Source organism: Ovis canadensis, chromosome 16 (genome assembly GCF_042477335.2).
Source record: "Ovis canadensis isolate MfBH-ARS-UI-01 breed Bighorn chromosome 16, ARS-UI_OviCan_v2, whole genome shotgun sequence".
Classification (NCBI taxonomy): domain Eukaryota; kingdom Metazoa; phylum Chordata; class Mammalia; order Artiodactyla; family Bovidae; genus Ovis; species Ovis canadensis.
In genome coordinates, this window is record NC_091260.1 from 31,624,116 (window position 1) to 31,650,781 (window position 26,666).

At 40.4% G+C, this 26,666-nt stretch overlaps 1 protein-coding gene across 1 annotated transcript in view; it reads left to right on the forward strand.

The window, feature by feature from the left end:
• Window positions 1–26,666, forward strand: part of DEPDC1B (DEP domain containing 1B) — a 101,015-nt gene that overhangs the window by 26,209 nt on the left and 48,140 nt on the right. Inside the window, exons 3-5 of the mRNA XM_069556476.1 lie at window positions 16,482–16,617; window positions 20,588–20,715; window positions 26,125–26,255. Of these exons, the coding sequence (XP_069412577.1) occupies window positions 16,482–16,617; window positions 20,588–20,715; window positions 26,125–26,255 (395 nt within the window). The remainder of the gene's footprint in view (window positions 1–16,481; window positions 16,618–20,587; window positions 20,716–26,124; window positions 26,256–26,666) is intronic.

Consider the following 26,666-nt stretch of genomic DNA (forward strand, 5'->3'; position numbering starts at 1 on the left):
CCTGGAGAATCCCATGGACAGAGGAGCCTGGCAGGCTGCAGTACATGAACTCGACTGAGTGACTTTCACTTCACTGTAGTGATTCATGCATTGATAACAAAGAAGTAACAGTATGATTGCTCCACAGTAGCCTACACTATACACTAATGAATGAATTCTTACAAAATTTTTATGGTGTGCAGTATTAAAGTCATATCCATAATACAGTTAGAAACATTGTTAAATTTAAGGAAAAAAAAAAGCTGGTTACCTGTGATGATAGACTGATATTTTCTCCAAATACAAGAGAGAGAGAGACCGCATACTGTACAATAATATAATTCTTTGAAAGAAAAAGTAATGAAATAGTTTGTTAGTTTTATATTAGTTATTTAATTATTTGCATTATTTACATTATTAGTTTTATATTGGGAGAAGGCAGTGACACCCCACTCCAGTACTCTTGCCTGGAAAATCCCATGGATAGAGGAGCCTGGTGGGCTGTAGTCCATGGGGTCATTGGAAGTTGGACACGACTGAGTGACTTCATTTTCACTTTTCACTTTCATGCATTGGAGAAGGAAATGGCAACCCACTCCAGTGTTCTTGCCTTGAGAATCCCAGGGACGGGGGAGCCTGGTGGGCTGCTGTCTCTGGGGTTGCACAGAGTCGGACACGACTGAAGCGACTTAGCAGCAGCAGCAGTTTTATATTAATAATATAAAATAATATAAATATATATTTAGTATAAATATAAACATACTATATTATATAAATATATATGTTATATAATATAAACAACAAAATATTATATTTAATAATATATAATGATAATTATTAATTATTTATTTACATCATTAGTTTTATATTAAATATCACTCATCTTATGCCTGTCTAAGGATAGGCTATCCACTTCAATACAAGTCTTACACAAGATGTTCTACAGGTGAATATTTAGGTGATGAGGATAATGATGTCTCACTAGATTTTCACATGGAGATAAGCTTACTAGCTGTAAGGTATAATGATTACTTACTATTCACTAAGTAGAAGTGGATCATCATAAAGGCCTTCATCCTTGTCTTCACAATGAGTAGGCTGGAGAGGAGGAAGGCGGGAGGGGTTGGTCTTGCTGTCTCAGGGGTGGCAGAGGTGGGAGAGGAGAGGAGGTGGTGGGAGGGGAGGCAGGAGAGGCAGGCACACCTGGTGAACTTGACAGAATGTATCATAATTTGTGACTTCTTTTTTTGCCTTTTCATTTGTCTAAAAATGTTTCTGTATCATAGCGGTCGTTCTGGTTTTATGCTACAGGCTTTAGTTTCAGTGCCTGTATCATAGATGGATCCATGTAGTGAAAGAAGTCAGAAGCAGTCTTGAGTAACTGAGATCCTCTGGCACTGCTTCTTCTCTATCTTCTTCCTTATCATCTGGCACAGGTTAGGGAGCATCTGTCTCCATCAAGTTGTCTTCTGTTAATTCTTCTAGTGTGACGTCTGTTAGCTCTTGAATTTCTCCAAGATCCATATCTTGAAGCCCTCACCCTCCGCCTTTTTTTCATATCCACAATATTTTTCATGATTTCCTTGATTGGCTCTGTTGTAAATTCCGTGAAGTCATGTACAACATCTAGACATACTTTTTCTTTAGCAGGAACTTACTGTTTCAGATTTGAGAGCTTTCAGAGCTTTTACCATAACATTAATGGTATCAGTGGTGTAATCTTTCCAGACTTTCATGACGTTCTGTCAGGGTTCTCTTCCATAGTGTGACAATCCTTTCTATAGAATATCTTGTGTAAATTAGCCTTAAAGGCCCTTACGACCCCGATATACAGGCTGAATTAGAGACGTTGTATTTGAGGGTAAGTAGATCACTTTGATGGAGAAGGCAATGGCACCCCACTCCAGTACTCTTGCCTGAAAAATACCATGGACAGAGGAGCCTGGTGCTGCAGTCCCTGGGGTCGCTGCAGTCCCTGGGGTCGCTGCGAGCTGGACACGACTGAGTGGCTTCGCTTTCACTTTTCACTTTCATCATTGGAGAAGGAAATGGCAACCCACTCCAGTGTTCTTGCCTGGAGAATCCCAGGGACGGGGGAGCCTGTTGGGCTGCCGTCTATGGGGTTGCACAGAGTCGGACACAACTGAAGTGACTTAGCAGTAGCAGCAGATCACTTTGACGTCTTCAGTGTTGAACTCATGGGATTCTGGGTGGCCAGGGGCCTTGTCCAGTATCAAAAGAACTTTAAAAGGCAGTCCCTTACTGGCAAAATATTTCCAGGGACAAAGCACCAATGGAACTGGTCCAGGAAAGGGGTTCTTGTTGACCAGGCCTTCTTGTACCCAGAAGACTGGCAACTGATGTTTAGTTTCCCCTTCAAGGCTCAGAGGTTAGCAGCTTTATAGACAAGGGCAGTCCCGATTGTAAACTCTACTGTGTTTCCACACAACAGTAGAGTTACCCTGACCCTCCCTGCCTTAATCCTGGTGCTCCCGTCTCTTCCTTATTAATAAATGCCCTTTGTAGCGTTCCCCACCCCCTCAACCCCAAGTAATATAGACACTTTCATCTGTATTAAAAACCTGTTAAGGCACATATCTGAGTTTCTCCTCAGTGATCTTCTTAATGGTGTTGGGGAATTCACCGGCTGCTTCTTGGCAGCAGAAGCTGCTTGTCCTGTTATCTCTGCATTGTTGTTAAGCCAAACTTTTTCTGAAATTACCAAACCATTCTTTGCTGGCCTTAAATTCTCCGATTTTAGATCCTTCACCTTTCTTTTGCTTTAAGTTGTCCAAACAATGATTTTGCTTTTTCTCAAATCATATTAGAATCTATACATCTTTCTTATAGCAATCCTGCACCTACATAAAAGCTACATTTTCAATATTTTAAAAAAAAGGTATTTCTCAAAAAGTGCAGTGTTTTTGCACCTGCTGGCTTATTAGTGTCAGCAGCAGCTTCACGAATTTCTTTTTTTCCCTTTTTTTTTTTTCTTAAAGCAATGATCCTTACACTGGATTCATTTATCTTGAGCAACCACACCTTCAGACCTCAATCTCTATGGTACATAGCAAGCAGTTCAACTGTTTCTTGTCATATCATGACTTTTCTCTGCTTTTTAGGCAGCACTTCCAGCATCACTGGCAGCATTTTGTATGGGTCCCATGGTGTTACACAAAGTTTATGGCACCAGACATGATAAAAAAAATACATGAGAACTGTGAGAGATCACTTTTTACTTTGAAACACAGTTTGTTGGAGATATGAGCTGCTCACGTGGAGATGGTCAGTCACAGAGCATTGTAAGCAGATACTGGGAGCATGAGCTCACTGTAATGGCAACAGGATGTGACTACAAATTGCTACAGTAGTACAGTGTGTACACAGCTTTATGTAGTTTTAATATTGCATTTTTATGTTGGTTAGCTTTTTCTCAACTGCAAATAGTACCATGTACAGTCTCTGAGTTTGTGTGTAAATTTTGATAAATTTTAACTTTTTATAGTAGATTTGTGTTTATTTTACAGTGGTAAATGATAAAATAGACTAGTCTCTACATATGGTTTATGCATTCAGGACACTCCCTAACTTTTTCCTCTTAATTTTTTTGATAGTTCTAGGCTACATGGTTCATCTGTGAGTTTTTTCAAATTGTTGCAAATCTCCAAAAAATTCCCACTATGTTTATTGAAAACAATCTGCTTGCAAGTGGACCCACACACTTGAAACCTGTGTTGTTCAAGTGATATCGATCATGTGGGCATCAATCAGTTCTTCTCAGTTAATCCTAAAACTAACTTTCTGAGAAGAGTGTGAATTTGCCTCGACACACAGGTTGTTCATTGCGCATGCGTACTCAGTAGTGTCTGCCTCTTTGCCCCCCCATGCGATGCCTCCAGGCTTCTTTGTCCATGAGATTTTTCAAGCAAGAATATTGGAGTGGGTTGCCATTTCCTCCTCCAGGGGATTTTCAGACCCAGGGACCAAACCCGAGTCTTCTGTGTCTCCTGCCTTGGCAGGCAGATTCTTTACCACTGAGCCCACCTGGGAAGCCTGTAAGTTATAAGACTAGGTTTACAGACGTCATGGAAACATGCCTGATACGCAGCATGCACTTAGATTGTTTGAATTGATTTGAAGGTATCACACAGAAAGGAGTGCACATTAATAGAAGATTCTGTTAGTTCAGGTCCTCCAAGAAGAGAAGGATTCACCAGGAAGGCAGTGGATATGCAGACATTATAATGCCAGAGTTGAGGGGAAGCACCTGGGAAAGATAAAGGAAAGAGGAGTTAAGAGACGAGGGCCAAGCCCACAGGGTACAGTTCTGAAAAGGTCTCAGTCTCAGCCTGGCTGACATGAGGGGAAGCCCTTGGGCATGTGTCACCTGCTGGGGGAGTCTTGTGTCTTCCGGTGGGAGACTGACCTGGCTCCAGTACCCGCACTGTGCTCACTGACGTGCTAGAAGCATCCTGGGGGAAGCCCGAGAGGTGCAACAGCTAGAGGCTGGAGGCTGTCCTGGAGGCTGCTGCTCTCGGAGGGGTGTGAGCCGTGCTTCTGCGTGTCCGGGCACCATCCCTTCTTGTGCCGCACAGATTGGCTCTTGGGTGCCTTTTTTTTTTGAGGCAAAATCTAGGAGATGGAAATTACATTCTGCTGGAAGAGTACATTCTGCTGCTGTAGCTCATGGTCTCAGGGCTGAGACTGGTGCAGATTCTCTCCCTTCTCCACTCTCCGTGGTCGATTCCCCCACCCTCAGCTGTCACATCGGCAGACTTGGGTGGCTTACCTGTAAGTGTGACCTGGAAGTTCATTCTGAGAATCTAGACCCTTGGTAACCATTCGCTTCTCAGGCGTGATGTTTGTGTACGTGCCTGTTCACAGTGCAGGGGGGGAGGAGAGCAAGAGGTGCCCGGAGGTATTCATTCCTTCCTGCCCCCTGGGTAAGAGCAGCCATGCTTCCTTCTGCTGGTCAGGATCAATTACTCCTGCTACGATAAGGGGTTCCTCTTTCCTGCTGCTCCCTGCCAGATCCTGGCAGGAGAACTTCTCTTTGGAGGATGGGACTTCTAACTGCAGATCTCAGGGTCCTAGGGGTGAGAAACACAAAGTCCCCCAGTGGGTCATGGGAAAGATGGTAAGCAGGGCTGTTCCTGCTTCCACCGCTTGGTCCCGGGCAGGTGTTCATGTGTGTATTGGGCCCAGCACTGTATAGAGCCCTCTGATGTAACTCGCACACATTCCATCGTTCTGTGTGTCCACCTTGTCTCCAGTACCATGCTGTCTCCATTAGAGTAGGTTTCTAATGAATCTTGAATTCAGATGGTGTCCTCTGACTTTTCTTTTTTTTAAGTTGTTTTGGCTATTCTAATTCTTCTGCCTTTTCATATACATTTTAGAATCAAATTGTTTATTTCTGGAAAAATTTCTTTTGAGATTTTGGAATGAAATTGTGTGGAATCTGTAGGTTAGTTTGGGGGTTTTTGATAACAAAATTGAGTCTTCCAAATCACCATGGGCAGTGTTTATAGCTTTAAATATACAGATTGCACAAATTTTGTTAGATTTAGATCTAAGTAGTTCATTTTTTTGTGCTGTTATAAATAGTGGTAGTTTTCCCTGTAGAAAACTTGTGCATTTCTTTATTTTTTTATCATCAATATTTAATATATTTTATTCTGTTGTAAATGGAGTTTATTTTCTAAGTAGTTATTGCTAATCCAAATCAAGAATTTATTTCAGATCAGATCATGTCTTTCCCCTCCTTAAGAATACTTACTTGATCATTTACTTATGGTGGAATCTTTAATACAGAATACGGAATAATCTCTGAGCTTATAGTTCAGAGTTCCTTAGTGTATCAAGTAACTTTTTCCAGCTTCATCTCTCCTGGATTTCTCTCATGGAATTCTCCAGGCCAGAATAGTAGAGTGGGTAGCCTTTCCCTTTTCCAGGGGATCTTCCTAACCCAGGGATTGAATCCAGGTCTCCCACATTGCAGGTGGATTCTTTATCAGCTGAGCCACAAGGGAAGCCCAAGAACACTGGGAGAGGGTGGCCTGTCCCTTCTCCAGCGGATCTTCCTGACCCAGGAATCAAACTTCGGTCTCCTGCATTGCAGGCAGATTCTTCACCAACTGAGCTATCAGGGAAGCCTGTATCTCTCCTTCTCCTTCCCTCAAATACTTTTAGTTCCCGCTACACATTTAAGCAGAATTATGGGGTGTAATCATTGGCAGTTTTTCAGCCTTTAAGTGATACAGGACTAAATACTGTTATTGGGCTAAAAAAAATCTGTTGAATGGGTTTATAGAGCGTAGCGAAACCCAGCAAAATACTGTAAACTTGCCTAACCTATGGGTTTCTGGGAAACAGCAGTCTTAGAGCGATCAGCTCCTGTAATAATCACTCCTGGGCTGGTTTTTTTATACAGAGGATTCAGGCTGCTAAGGCTGGGGATGCTGCAGATTTCTGCAGATGCTAAAGGAAAATTTTTAGCATGTATTATGGAAAGGACTTTTAAGTCATTCCATCCCCTGCCATTTATGAATCAGATTTATAAAGATTGTTTTCCTTAGTGTTCAGATGCCCTGGAATGTTGATTGATTGATTAGGTAATAAATTCTATTTTATTTAGGGTACATTTGTCAAAGGATAGTAATTTGGGTATGGATTATTATTCAGTTGCTTTTTTCCAACTAGTATTTGGTGACTGAGGCAGCAGTAGGAGACCCAGGTTGCTTAGTTGGATGAATAACTGTGGTTAGTTCCTTTCCTTGCCTCAGAGTTTCCAGTGTACGGATGTGGAGTTTGTGCTAGATCATTTCTAAGGGGACTTTATAATTTTGGAATCCATGATTATCTTGGGATTAAATTTGTAGTTTGTGTTTTATTGTTTATTTTTTGACCCTGCTGCACAGGAATCCCACCTCCTCAACCAGGGATCAAACCCAGGCCGTTGGCAGCGAAATCAGGGAATCCCAACCACTTGACTGCCAGGGAATTCCTTATAGTTTTTAAAATAAAGGCAAATGTTGCCCATTAGAAAGTGAAGGTGTTAGTTGCTCACTTGTGTCCAACTCTTTGTGACCCCATGGACTGTAGCCTGCTAGGCTTGTCTCTCCATGGAATTCTCCAGGCAAGAATTATAGAGTGGGTAACCGTGCCCTTCTCCAGGGGATCTTCCCAGGGCACGTAACCCAGGTCTCCTGAATTGTGTGCAGATTCCTTACTGTCTGAGCCACGATGGGAGCACCCCCCTACTAGAGAGAGGTCTGCTCTATTTGAATGTCCTCAATTTTGAGAAATACATTTTTCATGCAAGAGTGTATAAACTGTATTTTAACAATTTATATAGGAATAATAAAGCAAATACCTATTACCCACAGTTTCTTCTCTGGAGAGGTCCTCAATATCCCGACGTCTGCATTAATCACTTGCTTGCTTATTGTTTTAACACTTAGGTTTGTCTCCTTAAATACTATTTTTGTTACTGAAACACTTTTCTTTGCTTTGGACTTTACATTAAAGATATCAAAGAGTGTGTGTTCTCTGACTTGTTCTTTTGTTTTTCATGGTTTTGAGATTCATCCATATTGGTGTACTTAATTACAGTTCTTGGAATTTCCTCAGCTGTATTATATGTTCTCTTATATCAGTATGCTCTCTATAATCTGTCTTTTTCTCCTGTCAGTGGAGATTTGGGTTACTTTGAGTTTTTTGCTTTTATCAACAGTGCTGCCGTGAACATCCGTGGATATGCATCCTTGCGTATGTGTGAGTGTACCTTTAGGTTACTCAGAGCTACTGAGCAGTGGGATTAGTATACAGGATATGTCTGTGTTCATGTGTGCCAGTTCAGCTTTACTAGGTCATGCTAATTGTTTTCCATAGTGAACATGCTAATCTTTATTTCAGTGAAAGTGAAAGTCGCTCCGTCATGTCCGACTTCTTGTGACCCCATGATACAGTCCATGAAATTCTCTAGGCCAGAATATTGGAGTGGGTAGCCTTTCTCTTCTCCAGGGGATCTTCCCAACCCAGAGATCAAACCCCAGTCTCATTCGTTGCAGGTGGATTCTTTACCAGCCCAAGAAGCCCAAGAATACTGGAGTGGGTAGCCTATCCACTTCTCCAGCAGATCTTCCTGACCCAGGAATTGAACTGGGGTCTCCTGCATTGCAGGCGGATTCTTTACCAACTGAGCTATCAGGGAAGCCCTTTATTTCATAGCAGGAAGTAATTTATTATTGACTGACTTTAGCTTTTGCAGATCTGTTAAGAGTGAAATGACACTTTATTGTGATGTTATTTTGAATTTCCTTAATTACTAATGAGATTGTGCTTGCGCTTGCACTCAGTCTCTTCAGTTGTGCCTAACTCTTTGCTACCCTATGGACCATAGCCCGCCAGGCTCCTCTGTCCATGGGATTCTCAGTGTCATTTTTTATTGAATTATAGTTGATTTATGATCTTGTATTAGTATCAGGTGTACAACAACAAAGTGATTTGGTTTCATGTATATAAATATATGTTCGGAGAAGGCAGTGGCACCCCACTCCAGTACTCTTGGCTGGAAAGTCCATGGACGGAGGAGCCTGGTAGGCCGCAGTCCATGGGGTCGCTAAGGGTCGGACACAACTGAGCAACTTCACTTTCACTTTTCACTTTCATGCATTGGAGAAGGAAATGGCAACCCACTCCAGTGTTCTTGCCTGGAGAATTCCAGGGACGGGGAAGCCTGGTGGGCTGCCGTCTCTGGGGTCGCACAGAGTTGGACACAACTGAAGCGACTTAGCAGCAGCATATATTTATATATATATATATGTTAATTCTTTTCTGTTATTATTTCAAGATATTGAATGTAGTTCCTTGTGGTATACAGTAAATCTTGTTATCTATTTTATATATGGTAGTATGTTTCTGTTAACCCCATACTCGTAGTTTATCCCCCATAACCTAATTTATCCCCCACATTTCTAATTTATCCCCCACTCCATGTTTGTTTATCGTTCCTGATTCCCTACCTGGAAATGCCTGCTTCATATCTTTTGTCTTCCCAATAGGATTTTGTTTTTTTCTCATAAATCCTTAGCAGTTTAAAAAAATGTATTCTGGATATGAATCCTTTGTCAGTTTTATAGATTACAAAATCTCCCTGTTTTTATTTTTTCACCTTATGGTGTCTTGATGAACAGAAAAATTTTTAACTGTGATGTGAATGAATGTATCAGGCTTTTTCTTTGTACCCTATGGTTTTTATATCTTGCTTAAAAAGAATTCCTTTATTGCCCAAGGTCCGAGAGATGTTGTCTTATATTGTGTGCTAAGGGTTTTCTCTTTTGGCTGTGCTAGGTCTTTGCTGTGGCCTGCAGGCTTCTCCAGTTGTGATGTGAGGGCTTCAGAGTATGCAGGCTCAGTAGTCTTAGTTCCCCAACCAGGGATCGAGCCCACGTCCCCTGCACTGGAAGGTGAATTCTTAACCACTGGACTACCAGGGAAGCCCCAGTGCCCTAAATTTTATGGTTTTGCCCATGATTCTTATTCATAGTGTAAATTTGGGGTTATTCTGGTTTTCTATTGTTGAAAAACAGTTTATCCCAAACTTTAGTGGCTGAAAGCAACCATTTTATTTAGCTCATGATTTTTGTGTCAAGAATTTAGAAAGAGCTCAGCTGGTGGTATGCCCCTTATCCACAAGGCATTAGTTGGGCTAGAAAATTCACTTCCAAGATGGCTCCTTTCTCTGCTCACAAATGTGGTGCCTTCGTGCATCTTGGCTCCTTTCTCTTTCTACATGAGCTTTTATCCTCTGGGGCATCTCTGTATGGGTTATGCTTCTTGCAGCATGATGGGCTTTGGGTAGTTGCTATTCTTTTGTGGTTGTTGACTTCTAAGAGGTGTATTCCAAGAATGAGCATCCCAAGAGCTAGTCTTTCCAATAGGCAAGAAGAGGAAACTGCCATGCAGCTAAGATCTATGCCTGGAGTTCGCGGTGTCACTTCTGTCTGTTCTATTTGTTAAAAGAGTCATGGGGCTCACTCACATTCAAAGGGGTAGAGAAAAATAACCTCCTCCTGTTGATGGAGAGTGTCAAAGCCACACTGTGGAAGAAGCATAAAGAATGGGAGATATTATTGTGGTCATCTTTGAAAAATACAGTCTGACCACAACAACATTTATTTTGAAACTACATTCACCCCCTTCGTCAAAACTCACAATTTATTTTTTTATGGCATCACATTTAGCAATTAGTAACCCGTAAGTCAACAAAGGTCCGTCTAGTCAAGGCTATGGTTTTTCCATTAGTCATGTATGGATGTGAGAGTTGTACTATAAAGAAAGCTGAGCGCCGAAGAATTGATGCTTTTGAACTGTGGTGTTGGAGAACACTCTTGAGAGTTCCTTGGACTGCAAGAATATCCAACCAGTCCATCCTAAAGGAGATCAGTCCTGGATGTTCATTGGAAGGACTGATGCTGAAGCTGAAACTCCAGTACTTTGGCCACCTGATGTGAAGAGTTGACTCATTAGAAAAGACCCTGATGCTGGGAGGGATTGGAGGCAGGAGAACGGGATGACAGAGGATGAGATGGTTGGATGGACATGAGTTTGAGTAAGCTCTGGGAGTTGGTGATGGACAGGGAAGCCTGGCATGCTGCAGTCCATGGAATCGCAAGGAGTTGGACATGACTGAGCGACTGAACGGAACTGAACCCATAGGTAGCACTTATGTACTTGAAACTTGTCTGCTATTCCTTGATTAGGTCACAGTTCTGCCTCCTGGATTCTGTGTGGTTCCTGGCTTACCCTTGTACTCTTAGCTCTAAATTCTGAGTCATTTTGGTCCATGATTGCAGTAGAATAGCTTTCTAAGTTGCTTCCTGCTTGTAAAAGCTTGAGATTCTTAGTTCTTGTTTTTTTTTTTTTTTAATTGTTTAGTCCAAATGAATGTGCTGCTGGTGAATTTAAGGTTCTTTCTTTGTCTCAAAAGAATTTGGAGATGAAACAGGGAGGTTAAGCAAGTAAAGTGAGTTTATTTATGCAAGGACCTGCTCTCAGAGGGAGAGCAAGCAGACAGGCATGGAGCTGTTGCCCTAGGTTTCTTCGGCAAGTTGTTTATGAGGGGCATACAAATGAAGGGGTGGAATATTTACTGGGGAAGGAGGGATTTGGGGGTTGTATTACTTGATTTTCATCCCAGCTCCATCTTCCCAAGGGGAGGAGGGATTTTTGTCCTTATTTAGTTTACCTGGTGGCTTAGAAGTGTAGAATCTGCCTGCAATGCAGGAGACCTAGGGTTGATCCCTGGGGTGGGAAGATCCCCTAGAGAAGGAAATGGCAACCCACTCCAGTGTTCTTGTTTGGAGAAGTCCATGGGCAGAAGAGCCTGGTGGCCTGTAGTCCAGAGTCGCAAAGAGTCAGACACAGCTGAGCAACTAACACTGACTTTTCACTTCAGCTTAGATCGGGGGTGTCATCGCATTGCTGCACAATGGGAACTTCTTATCTGAGTCTACTTTTATTGTGACGGGAACATAATGAGCAACAGGATATGTTTGGACTCAGGAGATTCCCATCTTTCCACACATTTCTTTGTCTGCTTCCAGGACACTTAATGACCCAAAATATGTGGTTTCCTGTCAGTTTGAAGGTTCCTGCTTTTCTCTGGCTGCCCATGGGCACCTGCTGTTTCTAAGGTGTATGATTTCTTGCCAGCTGTCCTCTGTCCCCGTTTCTCTGCTCATACCTAGCTACCTGCCTATTGAAACCAATGGTGATTCTGTTAGTACTATTTCTGTGAATCTTATTGTGCTTCAATCCATTAGACAAAAGTCACATTCATAAATCTCTTTGAGATAGGCTCTATTCTGTTATTAAGTCTGCTGGGGTACAACACTCTTAAGATTCCTAAAGTGCTGCTTTATAAGGCACTGCCCTAAATCTTTCTGAGGTTATAGCAAAAGTTTTATAGCCACACACTTGTGATTGCTCCGAGACAATAATTTATACTAGAAACAGCTTGAATTTGATATTTGTTGTAAGGCCATTTTTACTTTGAGAACCTTTTGCTGGGAGCGTTAGGGGTGGAAATAGCTTTACTTTTGAATCATCAAGTCATGACTCTTTTATAGTTCCTGTAAATTCTGCTTAAAAGCTAAAGAGTTCCTTCTCTAGTTTATCTTTCTCTGTCTAAATCTTGTTATCAAGGCTAAAAGAAATAAGTTGGCACTTTCACTATTCATCCTGGAAGACACCTTAGCCAGGCCTACCTTTTGTATTTACTTTGTTACTGAAAGTGCCAGTTGTAACTGAACTTTATGTAACAGTGTAACACGGGCCTTTCTCCATCTTCCAGTAACAAACTTGTTGTTGTTTTTTCCGTAGTTGTTTTTCCAGCCTTCACTAACATGTGTCTCTGAGACCCTTTAGGCCTCCACTCACTGCCTGGCCCTGATGCCACAATTTCTGTTCTGGTTATCTGTTGTTGTTTAATAAAGCTATGCCCAAACTTAGTGGCTTAAAACAATCATTGTAATTTTTATGTAATTTTGTGGGTTTTAGGAAGGGGTTAGCTGGACATCAGCTGGTACTGCTGAGGCCCATCCACAAGCTTGAAACTTCTGTGTTCCTTGACCTCAATTTCTTTTCATGCAGACTCTCACCTTCTCAGGCCGCTTCCCTGTCGCTTAGGCATCTCACAGGGTAATGGGCTGGGCTCAGGGTGGTTGCATTTCTTACATGATGAATGGTTTCCAAGAGAGTTTTGCAAGAGTGAGTGATGAGCGTGAGTTCCAAGGGGCAGGAAGAAAAGTTTCAGGCCGCTTAAAGGCTAGTGCCTAGAACTGCGGCTATCACTTCTGCCGTCTTCTTTTTTATCAAAGTAATTAGAGACGGCTCACCCTAACTCAAATCGACTCTACTTCTTGTTAGCGAAGTGGCAGGATCACACTGCAGAAGCGCATGTAGGTGGGAGGTAATGTTGCAAAACATCTTTGGAGCTTATGTTGGCCACAGGGGTGCAGCCTCACTGTTCCCAAATGGATACCAAATGGATCAGAGTTCTTTTATTGAACAGTTGGTTCTCTTTCATTGATATGTAATGTCTGTTCTGTGACAAATAAACATGTGTGTATTTGTTTTAGATTGCCTTTTGGCTCTCTTGATTTTCACCTGGGGGTTATTCTGCAGGGGATAATACTGTCATACTTGGGAGAAGGTGCTACTAGCACCTAGTGAATAGAAGCCAGGCTTACTGCTGAGCATCATACAATGTACAGAACTGCCTCCCGCAGCAAAGAATCATCCAGCCCCAAATGTCAATAATGCTGAAGTTGAGAAATCATGGTCCATACCACCAGTATTGTCCTACCATATTATCTTAATTAGCTTAAAGTTGGTAGAGTAAGTCACCTCACTTTGCTTTTCATCTTTAAGAATGAATGTCTTAGTTATGTTTGGCCATTTGTGTATCCATATAAATTTTAGAATCAGTTTATCATATGTCATGAAAAACCTTATATTTTGGTTAGAATTTCATTATAACTATATATCTTCATAAGGAGCATTGGGATTTTATGATATTGAATCCTCTTATTCACTAATATGATATTTCTGTCAATTTAATTCTTTGATACCTTTTAATAAAACTATAATTTTCTTATTAAAATGTTTGCAAATCTTTTGTGCAAGGTTTACTCTCTTGGCCAGTTAGCTGCGAGGCTTATAATAAGTTGTGTTCTTCTTTTGGGCCTTAATTTCCCTAAGTGAAAAATGTGACATTTGATTAGATCATCTCTAACAGGTTTTCAAGCCCCAGATGACAAGATTAAAATGTTAGAAATTGAAAACTTTGAATACACAAAATACACGTAGTCCACTAGAGGGAGCTCTTCTGCACTTTGTCTCTTGCCAGATTGCCAGTCAGGTATGAAGGTAACTGCATCAGCTACTGATGTTAATAGCTGCAGATGTTGTAACCCAGACCTCATCTTGTCAGGGCAGGGGGAAGAAGGTGGCTCCCTGGTATCTCTTTGGTCACAGTTCTCCACATAAGAAAGGTTGCCTTGGTCCAGGGAAGATATCATTTTTTTTTTTCTGAGTGTGGGAAGACAAGCAACATATTTTGAACCTAGGAGGAAATGTATGGATAATCCAATTTAATTCCTTTATTTAAAAGTGAAAAAGCTATGATTTAGAGATACTCACTTTCCAAAGGACAAACAGACAGTTTGTGAGAGAGCCAAGGCTGGAACTCAAATTCATACTTTTCACACTATAGTGAGGGAATGGAGAAAAGAAGTAAGCAGTGGATTTGAGTAATGGAATGGGAGTAAGGATTGTTTAATTTTTAAAGGACTGAGAGGTGGGTGGTCTGTGAATTCCCTGGAATTATTATATGTATGTCAGGGCTTCCCAGGTGGTACCAGTGGTCAAGAACCCTCCTGCCAATGCAGGAGACGTAAGAGATAGGGTTTTGATCCCTAGGTTGAAAAGATCCCCTTGAGGAGGGCATGGCAACGCACTCCAGTATTCTTGCCTGGAGAATCCCATGGACAGAGGAGCCTGGTGGGCTACAGCCCATTGGGTTGCAAAGAGTTGGGGCACTACTGAAGCGACTTACCATGCATGCACGCATATGTATATGAATGTGAGAGTTTGTGTGTGTTTGTCTGCACGTGTGTGCACACACTTGCTGTATTTTGGATGTGATTGTTGGCTTCTGAGAAATAGGACTGGACTGTGGTAAGCTAGCCTTTACTTACAAAGCAGAATAACTTCCACCAGTTTTAGAGATTCATTTAATTTATAATTTGTAATCATTTGGAAATACCTGCCTTGGTAACTTGATTACCAAAAGTTTAAGCTTTCAGTTTATTTATCTTTAATTTGATTTAATGATTTCCAGATCTCATTTTTTTCCTTACTCAAAACTGACTTTTCAAATAAAGTGCAGTTTTTAGATGTTCTTTTCAGAAGATGGAACTCAACTGCTCTCTGTTAGTCATCCTTTTTGAAGTCTGTTGTGACTGTTTTTGAAATGTTTCTCCGTAGTACTCTTATTATTTATAATTCTTCTGGTTTACCTTGATAGAGACTTTCCTTGCAAACTGTAGACATTTAAACTTTCCTTATTTCTACAGTTGCCTTATGAATAGTATCTTTATGTTTTACTTGGATTGCTTGTTTATGGATATCATGGACAAGATTTTAATTTGGCTTTAGTTTGGCTTACATAAATAAAAAATAAAAATAGAAGTCTTTACCTATTGATTTCTATGTCAACTTTTAAGAACTAGAGTTTTTCTGGTACTTTTTCAATGCAGTACAATATATCCTTCTCTAGCAAGCTAACAGAAAAAGATGCTCTGAGAAAAATATGTATTTAATTGCCTCTGTTGTTCTTTATCAGGTATGCCCTAGACCAGTTTAAAGAGAGTCAGATTGTATTTAGACTTCTATGTATTTGTCCATGGAGTGATGATACCTAGGGTGGATAAAAGCAGAAAGGGGAATAAGTGGCAGAATAAGGATACTGGGACCTGGAGGAGGGCAAGGCAACCCACTCCAATATTCTTGACTGGAAAATCCCCAAGGACAGAGGAGCCTGGCAGGCTGCAGTCTGAGGGGTCTCAGAAGGTTGGACTGAGAGGCTAAGGACAGCACAAGGATACTGGGAAGCTTTCTGTCTCCTCCAAGATGAAATTTGAGACTGTAGCTTCAATCTCAGTGTGAGGTGTTAGATATTCAAGGAAAGGAGGATTAATCTTTATTAGAAATAGTTATGAAAATAAATGTTAGGCCAAGTGATTTTTGTTCTAATGTTCATCTCCTCAGCAGGTGTTGCTTCTTAAGTTTTATCTGTCAGTGATTTCAACCTGCACGTGTGATTAGTCGCTCGGTCGTGTCTGACTCTTTGTGACCTCGTGGACTGTAGCTTGTAGGCTCCTCTGTTCATGGGGATTCTCCAGGCAAGAATACTGGAGTGGGTTGCCATGCCCTCCTCTCGGGGATCTTCCCAACCCAGGGACTGAACCCACGTCTTCCACACTGCAGGCAGATTCTTTACCACCTGAGCTACCAGGGAAACTTACTTGCATACTTACCAGCTAAAAATTTCAGCTGGAGTTAGATGGAAGTAAGGGTTTTGAGCTGGGTGAAAGAAATGACTTTCTTTCTAGGGTTAGGGTTCCATTAAAAACATCTTTAATCATGAAAATCGAGTGACCGACCAAGATTTATTTATTTAAAAATGCGTCACATGTTTGACACATCTCCTGTTTTTTCTTCATAAAGGTGATTTGATGGACATAATGGATGAACGTTTTTAAAAAATCATATATTTTGGGTACAATTAGATGTGTGTAATGATTTAAGTATGAATGATTATCCAAAGTTTGGAATTATATAAATTCTCAAGGGTACAAGAAGTGGGGATTACTGTTAAAATATCTGTGTTTCCCGCTGACTGCAATAATAGAAATTTTCTTCTTGGTTTTTAGATTTCCTCCTTCTTCACCTCTGAAGCCTTATCCAAAGAGGCCCCCATATCAAAAGGATGTTATTAAATTTCCAAAATGGGATGATCCCCCACCAGGCACTTCACAAGAGAACATCCCGGTGAGGCCACTTGTGATGGTAAGTGCCATTATGTGGACTAGCAGCGGGAGAGCTAGAAAAAGTCTGTGAACCATTAGGCTTAGTCCAGTTTCTTTTGTTGGTCCCTTGGAAATAGTGGTGTGAAAGCACTTTAAAACAAGATCTTAGCTGTCAGTAGCTGAGAGACGAGTAGCACCAGAAGATTGGCTTTTGCATTTTTTCACTCTTGCCCATTGACACTTTGACCGAATAGGTGGTAGCCATTTTCATACATTTAGACTGAGCAGGTTGCTCATAAAACTCCCTTATAATTTCCTTTTCTTTTCTATTCTGTAATTTCCTCAATTCCTCTTTTGTCTCCTTTTCCTGAACTTTGTTATAATTATTACCAGTTGAAAGTGTGAAGGTTGGGACATGGAGAATTGTGGGGCGAACTCTGATAATATGAACAAAGGTATAGTTTGGAGAAACCTAAGCATACTGTAGAAGAAACTGCGTTTTTTGGGGAGTACTTTTCTCTTGAAATATCCCCAATAGAAAACTACTAAGATTCAGATAATGCTAAAAAATAAAATGTAGACAAAAACTTCTGTAGGCAATTTTTTTTTAAGAATTGTACTAACAACCATGTTTTAAGTTAATTTAGTCTTATAGGACTAGATGTCCAGTTCCTACATGTGCAGAGGTGTGTTGTAAACATTTTTAGGCAATGAGATTGAATGTGATTATATTGTATCTCAGTTTGGACAGAATAATTAAGCAGCTTAGCCTTTATCAGAAATAATTCAGGAGTGAGACCAGTGTCAGAAATGGGGACTCCCTATGGACGTGCAGATTTGTCAGGGACAGTGATGAATGTAGTTTTAATTACGCTGGATGATAAAGGTAGGTGATATTATATGGAAATGTCTAATAGGCAGATGGAGGTAATGGGCCTGGAAGTTAGATGAGAGGTCATATTTGAAAGCCGTTAATTCATTCATTCAACGAACACTTACTGAGTGTTTGCTGTGTGCCATGCACTGTGCCAGGTTCTACAGATGCAGTTGAATGTGATACAGTTTTTCCTCCAGAAGAGCTCATACAGTGATAGGTGATTAGGAAACAGTGGGACTACTCTGAAAGAGTGAGCGCAAAGGGTATTTGAGGATCATTTAATTCATTACTAATGAGGAGAAGTTAATTAAGCTTGAGATTGAGAAAATTAAAATATAAGCTCCATGAAATCAGGTTAATTTTTTAAAAAAACATTTGTATTTAAACACCTAACATGACCCCAGTCAGTAGAGTGGTTACTCAGCAGATGTTTTTTCATTGTAAGATCATCTAGTGGTGTTTGTACAAAACAGGTAGAACCCCATATTAGACTAATGTGTATATATATCATCAATATGATAACTTCGCTTTTCTGTTCTTTCTGGTTCTGTGAACCTCTAGGAAGACCAGCTGCTCATTAGTCACTTTCATGCACCAACGAAGAAGACAGTGTCTTCTCTCTTCTCTCATCTGTTTTCAGTCTCTCCTTTTCAGCAATCCTGAAGTCATCTGCCAGTGACTCTGATCCATCCCCTATCCCCCCCATAGCTTGTCATGTCCCTGATTATCTGTGTATTTCTGATAACCTTGCTCTTGTCTTTTCTTGCCTTAACCTTAAATTAAGTGGTGGAGGTTTGAGCTCCTCACTTGTTCCAGCTCCTCTAATGCTTGGGCTCTGCTTCTTGTGAAATGGCAGAGTAGGATCTGTTTCCTCAGTTGGGCCTCAATGCAGTCGCTAGACTGATGATGTTAGTAGTCAACAGAGAAACAGTCTATCTTTCTTAAAGGACTTGGGTTTGTCTTCCTTTTTTTTTATCTTACTTTCCCTCTTTCTATCCCTGCCTCCACTTTTCTTGTTGTTTTGTTTTTGTTCTGTCCTATCCTCTCTTGCCCAGCCATTATATAAAATAAGATGAAATGCAGCAAATAAAACAGTTTCTTGTGTTTACTGATAGGCAGCAGGTAGAGAGTGAGCTCTGGAGACAGACTGCTGGGTTTGAATCTTGGTTTTTCGTTTATTAGCTATGCAAGCTTGTTTCTCTGTTTCATTTGCTGTGTCTGTGTCTAAGTTTTCTTTTTGGTGAGAACGGGATGATAACACCCCCCTGGGGTAAGATGGTAATAAGACTCAAGTGACGTCATATCTATAGTGTGTTTACAAGGGTGCCTGACACACAGGCTTTGGAAAACTGTTAATTCCTATTGCTGTTATTAATAGAGTTGTTCATAGAGACAAAAGAAAAAAATTACTCATAATATCATCCAGAGAGAATTAATATTAACTCTTTTATTTTTTTCCTATGCATTTTTTAAAATGTTGTCATATTTGCAATTTGGTCCCAGGTCCAGCCCCTCACGGGGCCTGCTAGAAGGGATGGTTGGCCATGCCACCCGGCGCCGGGATGTAGCCCATCTGGTTGTCCAAAGACACACTGCGCTGCCGCAGGTGGTGGGAAATCATGAGGTTCTGCTGGGGCAGGAGGCCCAGGAGGGAGCCCTGTGGGGAGCGCATGTTGGGGGGCTGGCTGTAGACCTTACCCCCCATGGCCTGCTGCTTCATCAACATGAAATTCTCTTGGTTATGAGGCTTTGTGGGGGTAGGGGGGACATGACCCCCTAGTGCAGGCTGTGGGGTACCATGCCCTGCTGTGGGGGCACACCTGTCCTGCCCAGCAAGGATATCTATCTGTCTGGGGTGGCACATAGACATGTTGAGCTCCCACTGCTATGTGTGTTTTTAGCACTGTAATGAGATCATGCTGTGCTGTTTTGGTTGCCTATATTCTTCACTTAGAACAGTGTATGTGTCCATTTTTTAATGTTATTAAACATTCAGTATCATTTTTAATATCTGCCTCTTGTCTGTAAAGTACTATAGTTTATTTATCTAATCCTTAACGGTTAGATATGTATTATACCATGTTTTCAACTTTTTCGTTCTATGTGTAAACAATTTAATTAGCAGTATCTTTACAGATAAATAATTGAATGTTTGTTTAAGATAGCTTTTGGAAGTGAATTTGCTAGGCAAATGCAACAACTGACCTTCCTACCTTCAAAAGAGAACACCTAATTTAGATAGTTTAAAAAAAGTACAAATCCGCATGATCTTCAAGTTTCTTTTGCAATTCAGTAGTTCTCAAAAGGAAACCCCAAACCATATCAAAGAACAGCTCTCCAACCTTTTATAAAAAAGAACTTTGTAGATGACTTCTTACATGTTTTGCCTTTAAGAGTTCAAATGTTCCTCTCTGTGATTACCGAAAGGGAGTTTTAAGACTTCTGTCTAGTAGCCTAAATGTGAGAAGGGAGATGCTAAGAATATTGAAGTGTTAAAGCAGTGTGAGTTTGAGAGGTTAAATTACTTAACCTCTTTGGACTTTAGTTTTTCTTCCTGGTCATATCCAGATGTCCTTATAGAGCTCTTGTTTTTCCTGCCTTCTTCAGATGTCTAAGATCTCAGGACTGCTATCTAACATTGTATTGACTTGATCTTTTCTTTCTTTTTTTTTTTTTCTAAAGAGTTCTAGAAAGTAATAGACTTTATTTATTTATTTATTTATTTATTTATTTATTTTTAGACTTTAATGTTATTGTAAGCAGGCACTTAATTTGAATAGTGTGTGAATTTGGATTGATATTCCTTTAGTTAATTTTGAAATAATGAAATTTTATCACTGCTACTTCACTGGTTAGTTGGCACTCCCACAGGAGAAAATAGCTAATGTCATGCTTATTGCTATAATTCTTTGGCAATTCTTTACTATTCATTTATGATCTGATCTGATCTTTACGAGTTATGCTTTATTACTCTGTAGTCCATGCAAATAAAGTTAGTTTATATTTAAAATGATTATTTAAATCAAGTTTAAAAAGAACCGAATCAAAGATGTTTTTATAAAATCATACCACTGTCTACTGAAATGTTTGTTCTCTCTTTCTGTCTTTCCCCGCTACCCTCACCCCCAATTAGAATCCTGAGATGTGGTATAAGCGTCACAGTATTGCTATTGGAGAGGTGCCGACTTGCCGTCTTGTCCACCGCAGACAGCTGACAGAGGCCAATGTGGAAGAGATTTGGAAGTCGATGACATTATCATAGTACGTGCATGTGCTATTAATGAGAACTTTAATATTGTTTTTTTCTGTTTTGCTTCTCTGCTACTCTCTGCATACTTAATTTTCTGAAACTGTATAAAAATCTCAACTTTTGAGTGCGTTATTTGTACCTATCCTGCCTAGCAAGCAGACCTTAACTGAATTCAGGAAATTTTCTATTATTATTTATGTACTAATTAAAAATAGAACTTTAAAAGTTCTTTTCTTTTTTTCTTTTGCCCACACGACCAAAAATATCTATTGGTTAAATATTTTTATTTTTAAAAATTTAACTGTAGTTGATTTAGAATATTGTGTTAGTTTCAGGTGTACAACTTCAGATTCTTTTCCATTATCAGTTCAGTTCAGTTCAGTTCAGTTGCTCAGTTGTGTCTGACCTTTGCGACCCCATGAACCGCAGCACGCCAGGCCTCCCTGTCCATCACCAACTGCCAGAGTCTGCCCAAACCCATGTCCATTGAGTCGGTGAAGCCAACCAACCATCTCATCCTCTGTCGACCACTTCTCCTCCTGCCCTCAATCTTTCCCAGTATTGGGGTCTGTTCCAATGAGTCAGCTCTTCGCATCAGGTGGCCAAAGTATTGCAGTTTCAGCTTCAACATCAGTCCTTCCAATGAACACCCAGTTTCAGCTTCAGCATCAGTCCTTCCAATGAACACTCCTTTAGGATGGACTGGTTGGATCTCCTTGTAGTCCAAGGGACTCTCAAGAGTCTTCTCCAACACTACAGGTCAAAAGCATCAGTTCTTCGGTGCTCAGCTTTCTTTATAGTCCAACATTCAAGTCCATATATGACTACTGGAAAAACCATAGCCTTGACTAGATGGACTTTTGTTGACAAAGTTATGTCTCTGCTTTTGAATAGGCTGTCTAGGTTGGTCATAACTTTCCTTTCAAGGACTAAGCGTCTTTTAATTTCATGGCTGCAGTCACCATCTGCAGTGATTTTGGAGCCCAAAAAAATAAAGTCAGCCACTATTTCCTCTGTTTCCCCATCTATTTGCCATGAAGTGATGGGACTGGATACCATGATCTTCGTTTTCTGAATGTGGAGCTTTAAGCCAACTTTTTCACTCTCCTCTTTCACGTTCATCAAGAGGCTCTTTAGTTCTTCTTCACTTTCTGCCATAAGGATGGTGTCATCTGCATATCTGAGGTTATTGATATTTCTCCCAGCATCTTGATTCCAGCTTGTGCTTCCTCCAGTCCAGCATTTCTCATGATGTACTCTGCATACAAGTTAAATAAGCAGGGTGACAATATACAGCCCTGACGTACTCCTTTTCCTATTTGGAACCAGTCTTGTTGTTCCATGTCCAGTTCTAACTGTTGCTTCCTGACCTGCATATAGGTTTCTCAAGAGGCAGGTCAGGGGGTCTGGTATTCCCATCTCTTTCAGAATTTTCCACAGTTTATTGTGATCCATACAGTCAAAGGATTTGGCATAGTCAATAAAGCAGAAATAGATGTTTTTCTGGAACTCTCTTGCTTTTTCGATGATCCAGCGGATGTTGGCAATTTGATCTCTGGTTCCTCTGCCTTTCCTAAAACCAGCTTGTACATCTGGGAGTTCATGGTTCACGTATTGCTGAAGCCTGGCTTGGAGAATTTTGAGCATTACTTTACTTGTGTGTGAAAGTGAAGTCGCTCAGTTGTGTCCGACTCTTTGTGACCCAGTGGACTGTAGCCCACCAGGCTCCTCCGTCCATGGGATTCTCCGAGCAAGAATACTGGAGTGGGTTGCCATTTCTTCCCAACCGAGGAATCGAACCCAGGTCTCCCACATTATAGGCAGATGCTTTAACCTCTGAACCACCAGAGATTTGTACTTGTGTGGTAGTTTGAGCATTCTTTGGCATTGCCTTTCTTTGGGATTGAAATAAAAACTGACCTTTTCCAGTCCTGTGCCCAGAACTGGAGTTTTCCAAATTGACTGCTGAGTTTTCCAAATTGGCTGACATATTGAATGCAGCACTTTCACAGCATCATCTTTTACGATCTGAAATAGCTCAACTGGAATTCCATCACCTCCACTAGCTTTGTTTGTAGTGATGCTTCCTAAGGCCCACTTGACTTCACATTCCAGGATGTCTGGTTCTAGATGAGTGTGAGTGATCACACCATTGTGATTGTCTTGGTTGTGACGATCTTTTTTGTACCGTTCTGTGTGTTCTTGCCACCTCTTCTTAATATCTTCTGCTTCTGTTAGGTGCATGCCACTTCTGTCTTTTATTGAGCCCATCTTTGCATGAAATGTTCCCTTGGTATCTCTAACTTTCTGGAAGTTACCTTTATACTTTGGTAACCATAAGTTTGTTTCTATGTCTGTGAGTCTATTTCTGTTTTGTAAATAAGTTGATTTGTATTATTTTTTTAGATTCCACATGTAAGTGATATCAGGTAATTATTTTTCTCTGTCTCACTTCTGTTAGTGTAATGGTCTATAGGTCTATCCATGTTGCTGCAAATGTCTGTATTTTTTTTCTTCCTTATGGCTGAGTAATATTCCCTTGTGTATATGTACCATGTCCTTATCCATTCATGTGTCGATGGACACTTAGGTTACTTCCGTGTCTTGGCTATTGTAAATATTGCTGCAGTGAACCTTGGGGTGCATATATCTTTTTGAAATCGAGTTTTCATCTAATCTGGATATAAGCCCAGGAGTGGGATTGCTGGATCATATGGTAACTATTTTCAGTTTTTTAAGGAACTTACACCCTGTTTTCCATAGTGACTGTGCCAATTTACATTCCCATTTACAGTAGAGGAAAGTTCCCTTTTCTCCACACCCTCCATAGCATTTATTATTTGTAAACTTTTTGATGTTGGTCATTCTGACTAGTGTGAGGTGGTGACTTGTTATGATTTGCATTCCTCTAATAATTAGTTTTGTGAAGTTTTTAAACTTTTTAGTTACACTGAAATCTTAAGCTTAATGAAATATATAATGGAAAATTTGGTCTTCTAGATATATGGTATATACTAGGTAACTAAATGATTATACAGTAGAAGTGAGAAATAGATTTAAGGGACTAGATCTGATAGATAGAGTGCCTGATGAACTATGGGCAGAGGTTTGTGATATTGTACAGGAGATAGGGATCAAGACCATCCCCGTGGAAAAGAAATGCAAAAAAGCAAAATGACTGTCTGGGGAGGCCTTACAAATAGCTGTGAAAAGAACAGAGGTGAAAAACAAAGGAGAAAAGGAAAGATATAAGCATCTGAATGTAGAGTTCCAAAGAATAGCAAGAAGGGATAAGAAAGCCTTCTTCAGTGATCAGTGCAAAGAAATAGAGGAAAACAACAGAATGGGAAAGACTAGAGATCTCTTCAAGAAAATTAGAGATACCAAGGGAACATTTTGTGCAAAGATGGGCTCGATAAAGAACAGAAATGGTATGGGCCTAACAGAAGCAGAAGATATTAAGAAGAGGTGGCAAGAATACACAGAAGAACTGTACAAAAAAGATCTTCATGACCCAGATAATCGTGATGGTGTGATCACTCATCTAGAGGCAGACATCCTGGAATGTGAAGTCAAGTGGGCCTTAGGAAGCATCACTATGAACAAAGCTAGTGGAGGTGATGGAATTCCAGTTGAGCTATTTCAGATCCTGAAAGATGATGCTGTGAAAGTGCTGTACTCAATATGCAGCACATTTGGAAAACTCAGCAGTGGCCACAGGACTGGAAAAGGTCAGTTTTCATTCTAATCCCAAAGAAAGGCAATGCCAAAGAATGCTCAAACTACCGCACAATTGTACTCATCTCACATGCTAGTAAAGTAATGCTCAAAATTCTCCAAGCCAGGCTTCAGCAATATGTGAACTGTGAACTTCCTGATGTTCAAGCTGGTTTTAGAAAAGGCAGAGGAACCAGAGATCAAATTGCCAACTTCTGCTGGATCATGGAAAAAGCAAGAGAGTTCCAGAAAAACATCTATTTCTGCTTTATGACTATGCCAAAGCCTTTGACTGTGTGGATCACAATAAACTGTGGAAAATTCTGAAAGAGATGGGAATACCAGACCACCTAACCTGCCTCTTGAAAAACGTATATGCAGGTCAGGAAGCAACAGTTCGAACTGGACATGTAACAACAAAACTGGTTCCAAATAGGAAAAGGAGTACGTCAAGGCTGTATATTGTCACCCTGCTTATTTAACTTCTATGCAGAGTACATCATGAGAAATGCTGCGCTGGAATAAGCACAAGCTAGAATCAAGATTGCCAGGAGAAATATCAATAACCTCAGATATGCAGATAACACCATCCTTATGGCAGAAAGTGAAGAAGAACTAAAAAGCCTCCTGATGAAAATGAAGGAGGAGAGTGAAAATGTTGGCTTAAAGCTCCACATTCAGAAAACGAAGATCATGGCATCTGGTCCCATCACTTCATGGCAAATAGATGGGGAAACAGTGGAAACAGTGTCACACTTTATTTTTTTGGGCTCCAAAATCACTGCAGATGGTGACTCCAGCCATGAAATTTAAAGATGCTTACTCCTTGGAAGGAAAGTTATGACCAACCTAGATAGCATATTCAGAAGCAGAGACATCACTTTGCCAACAAAAGTCCATCTAGTCAAGGCTATGATTTTTCCAATGGCCATTTATGGATGTGAGAGTTGGACTATAAAGAAGGCTGAGCTCCGCAGAATTGATGCTTTTGAACTGTGGTGTTGGAGAACACTCTTGAGATCTCTTTGACTGCAAGGAGATCTAACCAGTCTATTCTGAAGGAGATCAGCCCTGGGATTTCTTTGGAAGGAATGATGCTAAAGCTGAAACTCCAATACTTTGGCCACCTCATGCGAAGAGTTGACTCGTTAGAAAAGACTCTGATGCTGGGAGGGATTGAGATCAGGAGGAGAAGGGGATGACAGAGGATGAGATGGCTGGATGGCATCACCGACTCAATGGACGTGAGTCTGAGTGAACTCCAGGAGTTGGTGATGGACAGGGAGGCCTGTTGTGCTGCAATTCATGCGGTCACAAAGAATCGGACACAACTGAGAGACTGAACTGAAATGAGGTAACTAAAGTTAACAATGTCATAGGTTTTTTAAAAGAAATTTTATAAAGGTATACTCATGCAGTTTCCTATCATTTGTTAAGCTAGTTTTTGTTATTATAATATTTATGTTAAAAAATAATTTTCTTGACATTCAGTGTGTTATGCTTTTAAATTAGTGAAGTACTACATTAATGACAAAAGGGTCTCTCTTAAGTCTGTATTATATACTCAATGTCTGGCCTTTTTGCCCCATAAAAATCAGGTGAAATACATGAAAACAGCACATTTTAAAGATCTTCCATCGTGCTGGGCCTTGGGCAGATGATTTTTAAAATGTAGTTAATATAATCATTGTTTATGTTTTTAGTTTACAGAAAATCCTTGGCCTGGATTCCTTAGAAGAGGTTTTAGACATTAAACTTGTCAACTCCAAGTTCATCATCCATAATGTATACAGTGTGAGCAAGCAAGGAGTTGTTATCCTTGATGACAAGTCAAGTAAGTGCATAAAAGCCATTTTGTTCTCAGTTGACCTAGTACATTGGCTGTACAGTTCCTTCTGCTTCTGTTTGACCTTTCCGTAAACCCTACATATAAGTTTACCCGCTCATTATGTATAGCTTCAGTTTACTTCCAAAGACCTTTATACAAATTGTTCGTATTCAGGAAATGTCATAGGAAGATGAATACCCAGGATTGAAGATCTAAGCCATATCCATCTAGAAGCTAGTTCAGTGGTAGTCACGTTGTAGTATAAAGTGGTTCTTTATCATCCCCAGAAAATCCCTGAGAAGTGGGTAAGTTTAATGCCTAACAGATTTTTTGAGTCAACTTTTAGGTGGTCCTGGGGCCTGACTGTTTATCAGAGCTCTCATTGACCTTTTCATTATGGTGTCTTTGTGTCAGATT